General features: G+C 35.8%; 1 protein-coding gene across 1 annotated transcript in view; it reads right to left on the bottom strand.

Annotated features, from left to right (window-relative positions):
- Window positions 1-1,530: 1,530 nt before the first annotated feature.
- The window catches only part of LOC121387587 (microfibril-associated glycoprotein 4-like), a 26,876-nt gene continuing 7,498 nt past the window's right edge, over window positions 1,531-20,908 (bottom strand). The window contains exons 2-5 of the mRNA XM_041518748.1: window positions 15,861-15,971; window positions 12,858-12,954; window positions 4,834-4,998; window positions 1,531-2,510 (exon numbers count right to left, since the gene is read on the bottom strand). Coding sequence (XP_041374682.1) covers window positions 2,260-2,510; window positions 4,834-4,998; window positions 12,858-12,954; window positions 15,861-15,971 — 624 coding nt within the window. The 3' untranslated portion in view covers window positions 1,531-2,259. The remainder of the gene's footprint in view (window positions 2,511-4,833; window positions 4,999-12,857; window positions 12,955-15,860; window positions 15,972-20,908) is intronic.

Here is a 20,908-nt window from a genome sequence, read left to right as displayed (position 1 = left end):
GCACGTGCAGTGGTGACATGGTTTGCACGTGGCTGCGTTTTTGCGAATATTCACATTTTGGAACTTTATTGTACAGTAGCTGCGTTTTATCGAATGTAACCGTGGGAATGTGTTTGGGACATGCAATGACCTTATATTCACAAAGCATGAACCGGTAGGAAACATAAAATCGGAGTTATAACCCATTTGTACCCTTTTGCGTTTCTTTTTTTGAAGAGTATATATATATATCATACACAAAAGCTAAAATACATTAATTGAATAAATCATGACAAAGGTCAATTAAGTCTCAAAGATATTTCTATTTATTTATTTAAGACCTATTGTTTTTAAATACATTTTTTTCAATGCATCTTTCTTATTTTGATCTCGGCTCTTTGCAAACGGTACTTGTATTACATCCAAAACATCCATACTTCTACAGCGAAACGAATATCAAAGACATCTTTTTCTTAAATACACTTTTTTAATGAATCCTTATTTTCATCTAGGTTCTTTACAAAGAGTAGTAGTATTATAAAAAAACATACATACTGCTCCAGTGTAACAAATCTCAAATACTTTTTTATTAGTATTATTTTTTTTAAATACAATTTTTTTTCAATAATGTTATCTCGTTTTTATCAAGGGTCTTTTTAAGGAGTAGTAGTGTTATATCCAAACCATACATAGTACTCCAAACAAATCTCTAAGACATTTTTAATACACTTTTATTCCAATTATTAATTTTTTCTCATTTCATTTAGGTTCATTTGAAAAAAGTAATAGTATTATATCTAAGTCATATATACTACTCCAGTGAAAAAATCTCAGACATTTTTATTTACTTATTTAAGATATTTTTTTATACAATTGTTTTTCAATGAATCTTTCTTATTTTAATATCGGATCTTTGCAAAATGTAGTAGTATTATATCCAACAAATCCAAACTACCCCAGCAAAACAAATACATAAACAAAGACATTATTTTTCTTTTCTAAATACAATTGTTTCAATGAATATTTCTTATTTTGATCTAGGTTCTTTTTAAGAGTAGTAGAAGTATTTCCAAACCATACAAACTACTCCAGCGAAACAAATGTCAAATACTTTTTTAAATACATTTTAGTTTTCAATGAATCTTTCATATTTTCATCTAGATTCTTTTCAAAGTAAAAAAAAGAGTAAAGTTTGTTTTATTTAACGACGCCACTATAGCAAATTGTTTTTATCTTATCATCGGCTATTGGACGTCAAACATATGGTCATTCTGACACTGTTTTAGAGGAAACCCGCTGTCGCCACATAGGCTACTCTTTTACAACAAGCAGCAAGGGATATTTTATTTGCGCTTCCCACAGGCAGGATAGCACAAACCATGGCCTTTGTTGAACCAGTTATGGATCACTGGTCGGTGCAAGTGGTTTACACCTAACCATTGAGCCTTGCGGAGCACTCACTCAGGGTTTGGAGTCTGTATCTGGATTAAACATCCCACCCGAACCCAGTAGCTACCAGCCTGTAGACCGATGGCTTAACCACGACGCCACGGAGGTCGGTTCTTTTCAAAGAGTAGTAGTATATCGGAAAAACGCATACTACTCCAGCAAAACAAATCTCGAAGTCTTTTAATAAAAAAAATTAAAATTAATTTTTCTCAATTTCATCTTGGTTCTTTTCAAAGAGTAGTAGTAGTATATCTAAGACATACATACTACTCCAGTAAAAGAAAGACATTTTCATTTATTTATTAAAGATGAAACAAATTAATACCTTTTTTTTCTCAATAAATCTTTATTTTGATCTCGGCTCTTTGCACAGTGTAGTAGTATTATATCTAAATCAGCAATACTACACCAGCGAAACAAATCTCAAGGAGAACTTTTTAAATGCAACTGTTTCAATGAATCCTTATTATTTTCATCCAGGTTTTTTTTGGTGGGTTTTTTCAAAGAGTAGTAGTATTATATCCAAAACATACATAGTACTCCATTGAAACAAATCTCAAAGACCTTTTTTACTACAATTGTTTTTTTTAAAATAAATCTTTCTTATTTTAATATCGGTTCTTTACAAAGAATAGTAGCATTATATCCATACTACCAGAGCGAAACACATCAATCTCAAAAACCTTTTTTTTTCTTTTCTAAATTTTGATTCTATGAATCTTTCTTATTTTGATCTACGTTCTTTTCTAAGAGTAGTAATAGTAGTAGTATATCCACAACATATATACTACTCCAGCCAAACAAATATCTCTTTTTTTAATACAATTGTTTTCAAAACATCTTTCTCATTTTCATCTCAGTTGTTTTCAAAGAGTAGTAAAATCCCTTCCAAGAAAGCCACAGTACGCCATAGTCAAATGTCTCTGAAGGTCCGCGAAGGTACAGACCGTTTAGGTTGGACGCAAGACAATTGTTATACCACCAGGCCCCATGGTATGTTTCAGCGCAGTTTGTAGGCAACTTATCCAAGTCCTTGTCCCTTGAACTGAATGGTAGTCCACTGTGATAAATCAACGAATCGCCTTTAAAGAAAAAAACAATTGTTTTGTTAAACAACACCACTGGAGAATACGGATTTTATTAATCATCGGCTATTGGATGTCAAAGATTTGGTAATTTTTCATATAGAGGAAACCCGCTACATTGTTCCATTAGTAAGAAGGGAACTTTTATATGCATCGTCCCACAGAGAGCATAACAGATACCACGATTTTTAATAGACCAGTCTTCTGTGGCTTCTGCTACAGTCTTTCCATCAGACACAATGCGATTGCCCGATTCAGTATCTATCTTTACTGCTGAAATTTAGGCAATCATTAAAGCCCTGGATCAAATTAAGCATTCATATGCATCCAAATAATAACATATTATGTTATTTTTATAGACTCACTTTCGTGTCTCCAAGCTATGCAGCACATGACAATGGAGCATTCCTTAGTTGGGATGGTGATATGAAAGTATGTATTTTTATCCATTGCCAATAAAGATGTTATATTTTGTTGGATACCCAGCCATGTTGGCATTAAAGGCAATGAAAAAACACATTTTGTTACCAAGTCTGCTTTGAATTTACCCCCATGTCAATGCTGGTGTTGCCTACAGTGACGATAAATATCATATTAAACAATATATGCTTTCGACTTGGAAAGATGATTGGGACGGTGCGGTCGCGAACAAGCTTCACTATGTCAAGCCATTCCTGGGAGAGTGGCAGTTTTCCTACAGGCGGTGCAGGAAGGATTAAGCAGTCCTGTGCCCTGCCCGCATCGGCCATACATATTTGACGCATTCATTTATTCTAAAGAAGGCCCCTCCTCCTCAGTTTGAACAGTGTCAGTGTACACTGACTGTGTCTCACATGTTGGTGGAGTGTGATCATATGAAGCGGACGAGAAATGATGTGTTTGGCGACAGAAATGTCAGGCGTTCCGTTTACTTAATAAAAAACATAAGCCGAGTGACGTTGTGTATGACGTTAACGCGCTTCCTGACCCTTTAGCCCGAGTACTCTGACTGTAAGAGAGCTAGACGGACATTTGGACATAAATACGCTCTCATTACAGTCAGAGACCAAGCTATGTAATTGTTTGGCAATCGCCGACCACCAAAAAGTAGTCAAAGATTTCCGCTCTAATACCACAACAATCCTATGTTTGACGTCAAATACATTTACATTGACCATTTTCGAGTTCCTTGCTTAAAAAAGATCAGATATTAATAACTAATGCACACACTGCAGAAAGAAACCCGACAACACCCACATTCAGTTAAGCTTCGGCAAACTCCGGACAACAGAATTCTAAGTTCGCCGACCTATATCGTGATGTTGCGTCACATGGTCGCCGATTCAGCTATTCCGTTTTCTAGGAGCCGTCGCATACAATAATACGACAAGTGTCCGACAATCACCAAAAAAGGTTTGTTTTGTGTAACGACACCACTAGAGCATATTGTTTCATTAATCATCGGCTATTGGATGTCAAATATTTGGTAATTTTATCATAGTGTTAGAGAGAGGAAACCCGCTACATTTTATCATTAGTAGCAAGTCGTCCCTTATAGGCTGTGACGGAACATGCTCTTAATTTTGTTTTCGCCTGTGGCGATATTAATTGTTTTAGAGGGCCGTGTGCAGTTCCAATATGCACTTAAGCCCAGGTGGGCACTTTGTTACGTAATACCTCCGCGCGACCGTGGTCGAGCTGTGCCTAATACACACTCAGCCCAGGTGCGGAGGCCATGTGGCCAGTAGTTACGTAATACCTCCGCTAGTTCGGTACGTTCGGGGTATTGCTGGCGAACTAGGCGTCAGCAAGTCTGGCCATCTAAGAAAAATTCCCGTCTTGGTCGCTGTGGAAATATCACTTGTAGGTATTCGGTGCCGCGATGTACCCCCAGGCGATATTCGCGGCATTTGGCATTTCAATCGTGTTGAAATGAAATGGTGTGCACTCGGTGTGTACTTTTCAAAACTTCGATTCGGTACGATGTTCAAGTCCATAGTATGTGACAGTGACCCGGATGCACGGTTTCTTGACAAATCGGTAAAAAGCATGCCGCTTCGCACGTGATCACGGTTGACCTAATTTTAACCAGGTATTCTTTAGACCGTACACTGAGGTAGCTATGTGTCAAGTGTTACTGCATTTGGTATACGTGTAAAAAGTTATATTACCAAAACCGAACTTACATTTGTTTTTTCCGTCAGTATATATACACACAAAGAGAGAGAGAGAGAGAGAGAGAGAGAGAGAGAGAGAGAGAGAGAGAGAGAGAGAGAGAGAGACAGACAGACAGACAGACAGACAGAGACAGAGAGACGGCGGGGTCTGTTGCTATATCAACCTGCATCACCGGTGTACGAGCCAACGTGAAGAGTGTAGTTCTCCGCCTCGCTACCCAATGAAAACGTAGAGTACATCGCATAGCGCGTGTTGCCTTCAAAATCCTCCAACTCAATCCGCAGTTCGTAAACCGCCCGACTCGTTATCTGGTGGATTATCTCGTTTCCTAGAAACAAGAAATATTATGTTTAGTTGTAGGTATAATAGCAAAGAACAGTCTCTAGGTATATTTATTCATGTTTCCTGTGAAATGTATAAAATATACCATGTAAATTTCCACTAACAATTATATAAAAATGTGTAGTGTACTAGATTTGGAAAATCTAAATCAAGTATTGGAAAATCTAAAACGGAAGGAAGGAAATGTTTTATTTAACGACACACTCACCATATTTTATTTACGGCCATATAGCGTCGGACACATGGCTAAGGACGACACACATATTGAGAGAGGTAACCCGCTGTCGTCACTGCATGGGCTTCTCTTTTCGATTAGCACCAAGTGATTTTTATATGTACCATCCCACAGATTAGATAGTACATACCACGGCCTTTGTTACAACATATGTGGAGCATTGGCTGGAATGAGAAATAGCCAAAATGGGTTCACCGACAAGGATCGATCCTAGACCGACCGCGCATCAAGCGAACGCTTTACCACTTGGCTACGTCACGCCCTATCTAAAACGGAGAATGATGGGTGATTACGGTACGGATTTGAATGGCATCTCCACATTGAGGAATGAATGCCTGCTGTTTAGGTGGATACGTGGTGAAGATTTGTGTATTTGCTAGTTTTTGTCAAAGAATCTTGGGGGAACCATTGTTTACACCGAGTTGCAGCACTTGATATTTTCGAGTTAATTATTCAAATATAAGATGTGGTATCAATTATTCTGATTTTTAAATATATATAGAGAGAGAGAGGCTATTTCATGGGGTTTTTCGAATACGATTTTTATGTCAACGAGTGATGTGTGAAAACCATATTTTCACGAATTGCGAAGCAATCAGTGAAAATATGGTTTTCACACATCACGAGTTGACATAAAAATCGTATTCGGAAAAACACCATGAAATGGTCTATTTATTATATACATATTTCCTAATTTTTGACAATATCTTTCGCTCTTTGGTAATATCTTTCACTTATCCTATCGAAAACACGTAACGTCATGATATATTTCTTCCTATGGAACTTTGCCAGAAAATTTACTTTACCATAGACTTTTAAAAAGAAATTTGATTAAAATTTATCTTTATTAACATTTATTTAACAATACTGCCGTGCAAACATACCTGACAAAGCGATCCTCCAAAAACTCCCACAAAAACAAAACAAGTCGAACGTCGTTAAATTCGTACACTTACCCTCGATGACACTACATTGTGTCATCATTATTTAGCTTCGTATTCAATTTGTTTTATATATTTTATCGTAATTGCACTTCGTATCCCGTTTTTATAGGTACAGTTGTTTAAATTACATTTTTTATTTTTCAAATACGATTAGATGCATTGGTAATCATCAAATTTAAATACGAAGAACAGAGACAAAGGGAGATAATTTAATCGTGCACTTTTACAAAAAAAGTAAATACGACTCCATTAAAGGTTTTTGTAGGAGATATCGCTTCTTATAATCTTGATTGGTCAAATTTTAATCACAAGACAATGTTTTGTTACGTCATTGTTTTTGTTTCAGCGCTAAAAATACCATTAGTGACGTCACGCTACTGCCGTTCTGTTAGTTAACGAGTCTACCGCTGACATTCAGCCCACATTCCGACATTGTTGCAAATGAAAATAATGATAATGGATGATAAAAAGAATACCCCCTCATGTCTTGCGAAATCATAATGTATCAGCACTCGTTGATAAAAGTTTAAAATCCTCGACAAGCCTCTGTATATATATATATATATATATATATATATATATATATATATATATATATATATATATATATATATATATATATATATATATATATATATATATATATATATATATATATATGTATATATATGTATGTATGTACGTACGTATGTACGTACATAGATACATACATATATGCATATGCATGTGTATGTGCATATCCATACACACACTCATATATATATATATAATTTTAGAAGAAGCAAAACATGGCTCTTGGAGAATGCGTCTCTACATCCTGACTGCTATGCAGTCTGAACCACGTCGCTGGCTACATAGAAAAAACCCAGTTAAAGGGACAATCCTGGACTTGCTGCAATGTTTAAAATGTTATCGACTAACAGAGACGTTTTAACAGTTGTAATTACATATCAAACATATTGTTGTGCATAAAATATTACTGGTTGTAAAATTAAACGTATTTCTGATCGTTCTAATATTTGTACCGGTACTGGGTTAAATTTCATTTTATTTCCTAAAATATTTTTTTTCGTGCGTACGAAATTATTTGAAGACAAAATCCAGTTCGGGCTTCTTACAAATATTAAAATGAGCACAAACACATTGACTATACAGACACTGATATTCTAAACAAGAAAAATTATTTAATATGTAAGTTTAATCGTAGAAATATTTTATTAGTCGGAAACATCTTACAATGCTGCAAACTCACGAATGTCCATTTAATGACGTAGGATATCGGCTTTATCCTGAAGTAACAATGGTAAACTCCCGCGTGGGCTTGCCGAACGGAATTTCCCATGCAGCCTGAACAGGATAAAACCCATATCCTACGTCATTAACTGGTTATTATCTTTATCTTGCAGACCATAACCATTAAGGGGAAAAGTTATTATTTCTGTTATTTAAGCTACATTCGGTCACGTGCGTGCACACAATAACAGAAATAAAAGGTCAGCGCGCAACAAGCAACCTTGGTTTGGGACATTGTGTAAAAAATTACGACGGAAGTATCATGAAGCTAAAACATTATATGCAAAAAATAAAAGTATAGATAATAAAATGTAATTAATTAATGCCAGTAAGTCTTACAAGAAATGGATTTTTAAAGCCTTTTCTCAGTACAAATTTAAAAAAGAAAATGAAATGCGACAGCTAAGATCAGACAATCCTAAAGAGTTTTATAAAATACTTAAGAATAAGGAACTGCCTAATTTTAACATTCCTTCGACAGATGAATTTTAAAATTATTTCAGCCATTTAAATAAAGGAGAGCCCAATAACGATGATGTATTTGATTTTAATATGGACGAAGTACTAAACGTAGTAACCGACAATGATATTATAAACGAAACAATTACTGAAAATGAAATAATGCAAGCTATATCACAATTAAAAATTAAATAAAGCGGCAGGTGTAGACAAAATAATTAATGAATACATTAAATCAACAGCCACCTTGCTCCTGCCAGTTTACGTTAAGCTTTTCAATACAATCTTTGATAATGGAGTTTTACCTGAAGAATGGCACACTGGTATTGTTATACCAATATTCAAAAATAAAGGAAGTCGACAACATCCCGAAAATTACCGACCAATTACATTACTTTGCTGCTGCTCTAAACTATTCACAACATTACTAAATAACCGTTTAAATAAATTTATCGAAGAAAACAATATAATTAGTGAGGCCCAAACCGCATTTCGGAAAGGCTATTCATCTACGGATCATATTTTTACATTACATCACTTAATAGACATCCTTAAAAAATGAAAGAAAACGCTATATTGCGCTTTTGTTGATTTTGAGAAGGCATTTGATATGGTACCCAGAACGCTACTTTGGCATAAACTTATGCAAAATAATATCAACGGTAAATTCTTTCGAATTATCTACGAAATGTACCAAGGCCTAAAATCACTTATTCTTATAAATAATAAACAATCGGCTTTATTCCCATGCAATATCGGCATCCGTCAAGGTGAAAATGTATCACCAATTTTATTTTCCCTGTATTTAAACGATATAGAAGATTACTTAACTAACCATGGATGTCAAGGAGTTGCCCCTATGTCCGATAATCAAAATTCCCCATTTGATATTGTACTACATATGTTTTGTTTGTTATATGCAGACGATACCGCACTTTTATCAACCTCCGCAAACGACTTACAACACACCTTAAATATATTTTATCAATATTCTTTAAAATGGAAATTTAAAATAAACTGTAGCAAAACGAAAATATTAATTTTTAAGGGAACCACTAGAGATTATAAACATACTTTCAAGATCGGAAACACTGTTCTAGAGAATGTAAAAGAATATAAATATCTTGGAATTATCTTTACTAAATTAAATAACTTCCGTATTACTAAAACTAAGCTCAGCCAACAGGCTACTAAGGCCATGCATTTTGTATTATCAAAAGCCAAAGATAATCATTTATCAACCGAATGTAAATTAAAAATGTTTGATTCAATAGTCCTTCCAATCTTGTTATACGGATGTGAAGTCTGGGGACGTGAAAAAATTGATATATTTAATTCCGTACAAATACATTTTTTAAGACACATTTTACCTATTAAGAAAGCAACACCATTTTGTATGCTCTTTGGAGAGCTAGGGAGACTTCGTATTGAATTAATAATTTATAGAAGAATGGTATGTTACTGGGCAAGGCTTTTATCAGGAAAACAGTCAAAATTTTGGACGTTATTGTATAAAGTAATGCTAAATGACTATATTGTTAACGGAACAGAATATAAATGGGTCATTACTATTAAAAACATTTTGGAAAACTTGGGAATGGGTAATGTCTGGGTAGCTCATACTTTCAGATCAGATAATTGTCTCTCGCAACAAATTAAACAAAGACAAACTGATCAATATTCACAAACATGGAGAAGTAACATTTCATTATCTTCGAGAGGCAAAACCTACCAATTATATAAGGAACAACTAATTTTAGACAAATACATTAATATACTTCTAGAAAAACTGTGGAAACCACTCTTAAAATTCAGAACATCAAACCATTATTTACCGGTAGAAACAGGACGCTGGAATAATATTTCATTAGAAGATAGAATTTGTACCCTGTGCAATGAAAGTGAAATTGGTGATGAGTTTCACTATCTTTTCATTTGCCACTTTTTTAGTAATTCTAGGACTCAATTTTTACATCCCTATTACTATACTCGACCAAGTACTTATAAATTCAAAGAACTAATGCAAAACAAACGAATCAGTACGTTAAGAATTTAGCAAAGTTTATAAAAGTAATTTTGAATGCATTTAAACATCCTTGATATTTCACATCCCCAACCCCCAGAAGTACATTTTATATATATATTGAACATTAATTTACCAATAACAATTTTAACTAGTTCTACCGGCTAAACAGTTTATATATTTGTATTTTTATGAATATTCACAGTTTTATGTTGTATGCAAATGTTCATAGGAATTAATTCACAATCATTGTAATTTAACTTTTGTATTTCTCTTTCATCTTGTCACGTGTTTATAGAAATATTATGTATATATTCCTCCTACGCCGTTGTGCAACGGCCAGAGAATATACGGCCAGAGAGTAAATAGTATTGTCTTGTAAATAAAGTCTTGTCTTATATTCCTCCTACGCCGTTGTGCAACGGCCAGAGAGTAAATAAAGTCTTGTCTTGTCTTGGCGTACGGCCAGAGAGTAAATAAAGTATTGTCTTGTCTTGTCTTGGCGTACGGCCAGAGAGTAAATAAAGTCTTGTCTTGTCTTGTCTTGGCGTACGGCCAGAGAGTAAATAAAGTCTTGTCTTGTCTTGTCTTGTCTTGGCGTACGGCCAGAGAGTAAATAAAGTATTGTCTTGTCTTGTCTTGTCTTGTCTTGGCGTACGGCCAGAGAGTAAATAAAGTCTTGTCTTGTCTTGTCTTGGCGTACGGTCAGAGAGTAAATAAAGTTTTGTCTTGTCTTGTCTTGTCTTGGCGTACAGCCAGAGAGTAAATAAAGTCTTGTCTTGTCTTGTCTTACATCTTGGAGTACGGTCCACGGCCAGAGAGTAAATAAAGTCTTGTCTTGTCTTGGCAGAGAGTTGTCTTGTCTTGTCTTGGCGTACGGTCTTGTCCAGTCTTGTCTTGGCGTCCGGCCAGAGAGTAAATAAAGTCTTGTCTTGTCTTGTCTTGTATTGGCGTACGGCCAGAGAGTAAATAAAGTCTTGTCTTGTCTTGTACGGCCAGGCTGGCTAGTGCTCGAACTAAATGAAAATGCCCGAACCTGCGTAATATTATTTATTTATAGTCGCATTACTACTAAATAGTTATATAAGGTTGCAAACGATCCACTACGTAATTACTACTAAATAGTTATATAAGGTTGCAAACGATCCACTACGTAGTATTATTTATTTACAGTTGCATTACTACTAAATAGTTATATAAGGTTGCAAACGATCCACTACGTAGTATTATTTATTTATATTAACATTACTACTAAATAGTTATATAAGGTTGCAAACGATCCACTACGTAGTATTATTTATTTATAGTAGCATTACTACTAAATAGTTATATAAGGTTGCAAATGATCCTCTACGTAGTATTATTTATTTATATTACCATTACTACTAAATAGTTATATAAGGTTGCAAACAATCCACTACGTAGTATTATTTATTTATAGTAGCATTACTACTAAATAGTTATATAAGGTTGCAAACGATCCACTACGTAGTATTATTTATTTATAGTCGCATTACTACTAAATAGTTATATAAGGTTGCAAACGATCCACTAGGCATTTGTACATGGATTACAACTATTTTGAGGGTAAAATCCACTAGGCATTTGTACATGGATTACAACTATTTTGAGGGTAAAATATTAGAAATACTTGGTTTAAAAAAAAGGTATCAGGTTAGCACATTTTGCTTGAATATATGTATCGTTTCTGCCCGAATGTGAGGTTTTTCTTCAGCACTAGTGGGGGTGGGTGGGGAAAAAAAAAAAAAAAAAACACCCCACAAAGAAACACACTATTTTTGTGTGCAAGTTAGAAAACAATCGGTTCAGAAATAAATAACTTGTAGTAAATCCCACAGCATGAACACAGGCGTTCCCTGTAGGACAGGCTATAGAATACATAGAGGCCATTTCATGGGTTTTTTCGAATACGATTTTTATGTCAACGAGTGATGTGTGAAAACCATATGTTCACGAATTGCGAAGCAATGAGTGAAGATATGGTTTTCACACATGACGAGTTGACATAAAAATCGTATTCGGAAGAAAACACCATGAAATGGTATATTTATTATATACATATTTCCTAATTTTTGACAATATCTTTCGCTTTTTGGTAATATCTTTCACTTATCCTATCGAAAACACGTAACGTCATGATATATTTCTTCCTATGGAACTTTGCCAGAAAATTTACTTGCCCATAGACTTTTAAAACGAAATTTGAATAAAATGTATCTTTATTAACATTTATTTAACAATACTGCGGTGCAAACATACCTGACAAAGCGATCCTCCAAAAACTCCCACAAAAAATAAAACAAGTCGAACGTCGTTAAATTCGTACACTTACACTCGATGACACTACATTGTGTCATCATTATTTAGCTTCGTATTCAATTCGTTTCAGATATTTTATCGTAATTGCACTTCGTATCCATTTTTTATAGGTACAGTTGTTTAAATTACATGATTTTTTTTTTTTTTCAAATATGATCAGATGCATTGGTAATCATCAAATTTAAATACGAAGAACCGAGACAAAGGGAGATAATTTAATCATGCACTTTTACAAAAAAGTAAATACGATTTCTATATTTTCACTGTAGCTAAAATACAGTGAAAATACGACTTTTCCACCGGATATGACTTTTATGGTTACCGTAGATCTATATATTTCATTGCTATGTATATAATAAATACGTTTATCGGCCGATAGAGACAGTGGTTGCAGAATAAATAACGTATGTATATTTATGGAAACCCCATTTTATGGAAACCAGGTTGTATGAGAACAATTTAAAATTACCCCCATTTACTAAAGCAAATAGGAATAGTTTTAACAAACAAGCTTTGCCAATAGTTTGTCTCCTTCAGGTAAATTGGCTTACCAAGCCAGAATTCTCTGTTTACGTCACCAAACCCGTCTTTGTATTCGTTCCAAGTTCTGTAGAAATCTTCGGATCCGTCCATTCTTCTTTGAAACAACTGTAGTTCATAGAGAGAAGAAAATTAAAAGTGACACGGCTGGGTTTTTTTTTTTTTTTTCTTTTTTTTTTTAGTGAAGAGAGCCTGTTTAACTCCGGTATGTTAAAATTTGTTTTGCTTAACGACACCACTAGAGCACATTTATTAATTCATTAATCATCGGCTATTTGATTCAAACAGTTGGTAATTCTGACACGTAGTCATAGGTAATCCGCTACATTTTTTCCTAATGTAGCAAGGGATCTTTTATATGCACTTTCACATAGACAGGAAACCACATAACCATGGCCTTTGTCCAGTTGTGGTGCACTGGTTGAAACGATAACAAATCCAATCAGTTCAATGGATCCATCGAGGAGGTTCGATCTTACTACGCAAGCACCTCAAGCGACGATCACATAACCGACTGAGCTAACCCCCCACCCCCCCCCCCCCCCCCCCCCCCCCCCCCCCCCCATACACACTATACACACACTGAGTATGACGTTCGTCAGAGGAGCTTTTCTAATACCGTCCGTCCGTTAACTTGTCTGTCTGCTCCTACAGTTTTGATTTAATTGTTCTCAAAAGTAGTGTAATGGTCCTCTGGGTCACCCTCCACAAACTAATAGAGAGATATTTGGGAAATTTTGAAATCTTTGAATTAATTGTTTGTTTTCTTAAACAAATTTAAATTGAAACATTTGAAAGTCTATCTTCTCTTAGACTTTTGATGGGATTGTTTTTATTTTCTGAGCACTTAACCTTGACACATGGATATTCTAAGGTAGTCTTTACAAATTAATGAATTACTTACTTATTTGACAAAATTGAAAATTAAATAGCGGAGCGCTATTGGCCCATATATCTGGTTTCAACTAACAACATTATGTATTACATTCTTAGTTTTGAAATATCAATGTCAGTAATATTATATCGAACATTCAAACAAGATCTCACTTGGGTAAACTCGAAACGTATCAACGTAAAGGTCTACGAGTCGCATTTCAAGTTCGTTGTGTTTAGCGACACCACTAGAGCACATTGATTTATTAATCATCGGCTAAGTAATGGATGTCAAATATCTGATAATTCTGACATATTGCCATAGAGGAAACCTGCTACATTATTCCGTTAGCAGCAAGGGATCTTTTATATGCACTTTCCCAGATACAGGACATCACATACCACGAAGTGTGATATACCTTTGAGAGCTCGGACCATTTGCCTTAGAGAAACCCAAACTGCTCTTTTTAGAATTTGTTTCAAACCCCCCCCCCCCCCCCCCCTCCACCCACACACACATATTAACAAAATCCTGAATCCGTCTCTTGTGTTTGAACATATATTTTTAATGGAGTAATACTATGTTATTCATACAGATGGACAAACGGGTCCGCTAAGCTCATATCCCACTCACCCACCCCAGATTCGAACCACGCTACGCGGCCAATAACAACATACACCGGAGACACTGTGCAGCTCGAGAACGTAGCACACACCCACCACCACCACCACCACCACCACCGCCACTACCACACCACACACACATACTACATACTACGCAAGCACCTCAAGCGACGATCACATAACCGACTGAGCTAACCCCCACCCCCCCCCACCCCCACCCCCCACCCCCATACACACTATACACACACTGAGTATGACGTTCGTCAGAGGAGCTTTTCTAATACCGTCCGTCCGTTAACTTGTCTGTCTGCTCCTACAGTTTTGATTTAATTGTTCTCAAAAGTAGTGTAATGGTCCTCTGGGTCACCCTCCACAAACTAATAGAGAGATATTTGGGAAATTTTGAAATCTTTGAATTAATTGTTTGTTTTCTTAAACAAATTTAAATTGAAACATTTGAAAGTCTATCTTCTCTTAGACTTTTGATGGGATTGTTTTTATTTTCTGAGCACTTAACCTTGACACATGGATATTCTAAGGTAGTCTTTACAAATTAATGAATTACTTACTTATTTGACAAAATTGAAAATTAAATAGCGGAGCGCTATTGGCCCATATATCTGGTTTCAACTAACAACATTATGTATTACATTCTTAGTTTTGAAATATCAATGTCAGTAATATTATATCGAACATTCAAACAAGATCTCACTTGGGTAAACTCGAAACGTATCAACGTAAAGGTCTACGAGTCGCATTTTAAGTTCGTTGTGTTTAGCGACACCACTAGAGCACATTGATTTATTAATCATCGGCTAAGTAATGGATGTCAAATATCTGATAATTCTGACATATTGCCATAGAGGAAACCTGCTACATTATTCCGTTAGCAGCAAGGGATCTTTTATATGCACTTTCCCAGATACAGGACATCACATACCACGAAGTGTGATATACCTTTGAGAGCTCGGACCATTTGCCTTAGAGAAACCCAAACTGCTCTTTTTAGAATTTGTTTCAACCCCCCCCCCCCCCCCCCCCCCTCTACCCACACACACATATTAACAAAATCCTGAATCCGTCTCTTGTGTTTGAACATATATTTTTAATGGAGTAATACTATGTTATTCATACAGATGGACAAACGGGTCCGCTAAGCTCATATCCCACTCACCCACCCCAGATTCGAACCACGCTACGCGGCCAATAACAACATACACCGGAGACACTGTGCAGCTCGAGAACGTAGCACACACCCACCACCACCACCACCACCACCACCGCCACTACCACCACCACACACACACACCACCACCACGCCACATTTGAAGATGGGAATGTATATTTTTATTCCAACTGTATAAAAATAAAAGGTATAAATATGGTTTCTGCCTCTGTCACTATGGTGGTTGTGACCTCCTCTACAGGTTCCCTCCCCCGCCTCCCCCCAGATCCAGATATCGTTCCCAGGAGCCCGACTATAATGATACAATGTTTTTTTTCTATCTACTACGTACCAGCCAGCCGCCGTTCACAGATGTCGTGTCGCAAAACACGGGCACACTGGCAACCCACGGCGCTCTTAGGGTGTACACACCAGTGCATGATACATCGCCACAGAACTGGATCTGTTGGAGAAATGCAAAATGGAAACATAAATGACAACCCACTCACCCATTCCCATAAAGGGACATTCCTGAGTTAGCTGCAAGTTTTAAGATGATATTGTCTAACAGAGACTTTTTAACGATTGTAATTAGATATGAAACATATTTTTATGCATAATATATTAGTGGCTGTATATTAAACGTGTTTCTGATCGTTCTAATATTTGTACTAGGTTAAATTTGGGCTTCTTACAAATATTAAGACGACCAGAAACACATTAAATATACAGACAATGATATTCTAAACAAGAAAATATTTTATTAGTCGGAAACATATTTTATTAGTCGGAAACATCTTACAATGTAGCACACTCAGGAATGTCCCTTTAAGTCCTGTCCGTTTATATACGCCATCCCACAGACAGGGTAGCACATACCACAACATTTGATATACAAGTCGTGGTGCACTGGCTACAACGAGAAATAGCCCAATGGGCCCAACGACGGAGTTCGATCCCAGGCCGACAGCGCTTCAAGCGAGCGTTTTACCAGTGGGCTACGTCACGACCTCCGAGCACTATCACGTAAATTGTTCCTATAAATACGGGAAATCATTGCTCGTGTGTAGACCATAACGAAGCAAAACAGTTAACACGTAAATTGTTCCTATAAATACGGGAAATCATTGCTCGTGTGTAGATCATAACGAAGCAAAACAGTTAACACAGGAAATTGTTTCTATAAATACGGGAAATCATTGTTCGTGTGTAGATCATAACGAAGCAAAACAGTTAACACGGAAATTGTTCCTATAGATACGGGAAATCATTGCTCGTGTGTAGATCATAACGAAGCAAAACAGTTAACACGGAAATTGTTCCTATAGATACGGGAAATCATTGCTCGTGTGTACATCATAACGAAGCAAAACAGTTAACACAGGAAATTGTTTCTATAAATACGGGAAATCATTGCTCGTGTGTAGATCATAACGAAGCAAAACAGTTAACACGTAAATTGTTCCTATAAATACGGGAAATCATTGCTCGTGTGTAGATCATAACGAAGCAAAACAGTTCACACGTAAATTGTTCCTATAAATACGGGAAATCATTGCTCGTGTGTAGATCATAACGAAGCAAAACAGTTAACACGTAAATTGTTCCTATAAATACGGGAAATCATTGCTCGTGTGTAGATCATAACGAAGCAAAACAGTTAACACGTAAATTGTTCCTATAAATACGGGAAATCATTGCTCGTGTGTAGATCATAACGAAGCAAAACAGTTAACACAGGAAATTGTTTCTATAAATGCGGGAAATCATTGTTCGTGTGTAGATCATAACGAAGCAAAACAGTTAACGCGGAAATTGTTCCTATAAATACGGGAAATCATTGTTCGTGTGTAGATCATAACGAAGCAAAACAGTTAACACGGAAATTGTTCCTATAAATACGGGAAATCATTGTTCGTGTGTAGATCATAACGAAGCAAAACAGTTAACACGGAAATTGTTTCTATAAATACGGGAAATCATTGTTCGTGTGTAGATCATAACGAAGCAAAACAGTTAACACGGAAATTGTTCCTATAAATACGGGAAATCATTGTTCGTGTGTAGATCATAACGAAGCAAAACAGTTAACACGGAAATTGTTCCTATAAATACGGGAAATCATTGTTCGTGTGTAGATCATAACGAAGCAAAACAGTTAACACGGAAATTGTTTCTATAAATACGGGAAATCATTGCTCGTGTGTAGATCATAACGAAGCAAAACAGTTAACACTGAAATTGTTTCTATAAATACGGGAAATCATTGCTCGTGTGTAGATCATAACGAAGCAAAACAGTTAACACGGAAACTGTTTCTATAAATACGGGAAATCATTGCTCGTGTGTAGATCAAAACGAAGCAAAACAGTTAACACGGAAATTGTTTCTATAAATACGGGAAATCATTGCTCGTGTGTAGATCATAACGAAGCAAAACAGTTAACACGGAAATTGTTCCTATAAATACGGGAAATCATTGCTCGTGTGTAGATCATAACGAAGCAAAACAGTTAACACGGAAATTGTTCCTATAAATACGGGAAATCATTGCTCGTTTGTAGATCATAACGGAGCAAAACAGTTAACACGGAAACTGTTTCTATAAATACGGGAAATCATTGTTCGTGTGTAGATCATAACGAAGCAAAACAGTTAACACGGAAACTGTTCCTATAAATACGGGAAATCATTGCTCGTGTGTAGATCATAACGAAGCAAAATAGTTAACACGGAAACTGTTTCTATAAATACGGGAAATCATTGCTCGTGTGTAGATCATAACGAAGCAAAACAGTTAACACGTAAATTGTTCCTATAAATGCGGGAAATCATTGCTCGTGTGTAGATCATAACGAGGCAAAACAGTTAACACGTAAATTGTTCCTATAAATACGGGAAATCATTGCTCGTGTGTAGATCATAACGAAGCAAAACAGTTAACACAGGAAATTGTTTCTATAAATACGGGAAATCATTGTTCGTGTGTAGATCATAACGAAGCAAAACAGTTAACACGGAAATTGTTCCTATAAATACGGGAAATCATTGTTCGTGTGTAGATCATAACGAAGCAAAACAGTTAACACGGAAATTGTTCCTATAAATACGGGAAATCATTGTTCGTGTGTAGATCATAACGGGAAATCATTGCTCGTGTGTAGATCATAACGAAGCAAAACAGTTAACACGGAAATTGTTTCTATAAACACGAGAAATCATTGCTCGTGTGTAGATCATAACGAAGCAAAACAGTTAACACAGGAAATTGTTTCTATAAATACGGGAAATCATTGTTCGTGTGTAGATCATAACGAAGCAAAACAGTTAACACGGAAATTGTTCCTATAGATACGGGAAATCATTGCTCGTGTGTAGATCATAACGAAGCAAAACAGTTAACACGGAAATTGTTCCTATAGATACGGGAAATCATTGCTCGTGTGTACATCATAACGAAGCAAAACAGTTAACACAGGAAATTGTTTCTATAAATACGGGAAATCATTGCTCGTGTGTAGATCATAACGAAGCAAAACAGTTAACACGTAAATTGTTCCTATAAATACGGGAAATCATTGCTCGTGTGTAGATCATAACGAAGCAAAACAGTTCACACGTAAATTGTTCCTATAAATACGGGAAATCATTGCTCGTGTGTAGATCATAACGAAGCAAAACAGTTAACACGTAAATTGTTCCTATAAATACGGGAAATCATTGCTCGTGTGTAGATCATAACGAAGCAAAACAGTTAACACGTAAATTGTTCCTATAAATACGGGAAATCATTGCTCGTGTGTAGATCATAACGAAGCAAAACAGTTAACACAGGAAATTGTTTCTATAAATGCGGGAAATCATTGTTCGTGTGTAGATCATAACGAAGTAAAACAGTTAACGCGGAAATTGTTCCTATAAATACGGGAAATCATTGTTCGTGTGTAGATCATAACGAAGCAAAACAGTTAACACGGAAATTGTTCCTATAAATACGGGAAATCATTGTTCGTGTGTAGATCATAACGAAGCAAAACAGTTAACACGGAAATTGTTTCTATAAATACGGGAAATCATTGTTCGTGTGTAGATCATAACGAAGCAAAACAGTTAACACGGAAATTGTTCCTATAAATACGGGAAATCATTGTTCGTGTGTAGATCATAACGAAGCAAAACAGTTAACACGGAAATTGTTCCTATAAATACGGGAAATCATTGTTCGTGTGTAGATCATAACGAAGCAAAACAGTTAACACGGAAATTGTTTCTATAAATACGGGAAATCATTGCTCGTGTGTAGATCATAACGAAGCAAAACAGTTAACACTGAAATTGTTTCTATAAATACGGGAAATCATTGCTCGTGTGTAGATCATAACGAAGCAAAACAGTTAACACGGAAACTGTTTCTATAAATACGGGAAATCATTGCTCGTGTGTAGATCAAAACGAAGCAAAACAGTTAACACGGAAATTGTTTCTATAAATACGGGAAATCATTGCTCGTGTGTAGATCATAACGAAGCAAAACAGTTAACACGGAAATTGTTCCTATAAATACGGGAAATCATTGCTCGTGTGTAGATCATAACGAAGCAAAACAGTTAACACGGAAATTGTTCCTATAAATACGGGAAATCATTGCTCGTTTGTAGATCATAACGGAGCAAAACAGTTAACACGGAAACTGTTTCTATAAATACGGGAAATCATTGTTCGTGTGTAGATCATAACGAAGCAAAACAGTTAACACGGAAACTGTTCCTATAAATACGGGAAATCATTGCTCGTGTGTAGATCATAACGAAGCAAAATAGTTAACACGGAAACTGTTTCTATAAATACGGGAAATCATTGCTCGTGTGTAGATCATAACGAAGCAAAACAGTTAACACGTAAATTGTTCCTATAAATGCGGGAAATCATTGCTCGTGTGTAGATCATAACGAGGCAAAACAGTTAACACGTAAATTGTTCCTATAAATACGGGAAATCATTGCTCGTGTGTAGATCATAACGAAGCAAAACAGTTAACACAGGAAATTGTTTCTATAAATACGGGAAATCATTGTTCGTGTGTAGATCATAACGAAGCAAAACAGTTAACACGGAAATTGTTCCTATAAATACGGGAAATCATTGTTCGTGTGTAGATCATAACGAAGCAAAACAGTTAACACGGAAATTGTTCCTATAAATACGGGAAATCATTGTTCGTGTGTAGATCATAACGGGAAATCATTGCTCGTGTGTAGATCATAACGAAGCAAAACAGTTAACACGGAAATTGTTTCTATAAATACGAGAAATCATTGCTCTTGTGTAGATCATAACGAAGCAAAACAGTTAACACGGAAATTGCACTTACCAATCTTCGTAATATAAATGGTGTCCTAA

The sequence above is a fragment of the Gigantopelta aegis genome, chromosome 13 (genome assembly GCF_016097555.1).
Source record: "Gigantopelta aegis isolate Gae_Host chromosome 13, Gae_host_genome, whole genome shotgun sequence".
Classification (NCBI taxonomy): Eukaryota; Metazoa; Mollusca; class Gastropoda; order Neomphalida; family Peltospiridae; genus Gigantopelta; species Gigantopelta aegis.
Note: the sequence above shows the minus strand (reverse complement) of the source record. Positions and strands in the feature narration are given on the sequence as shown.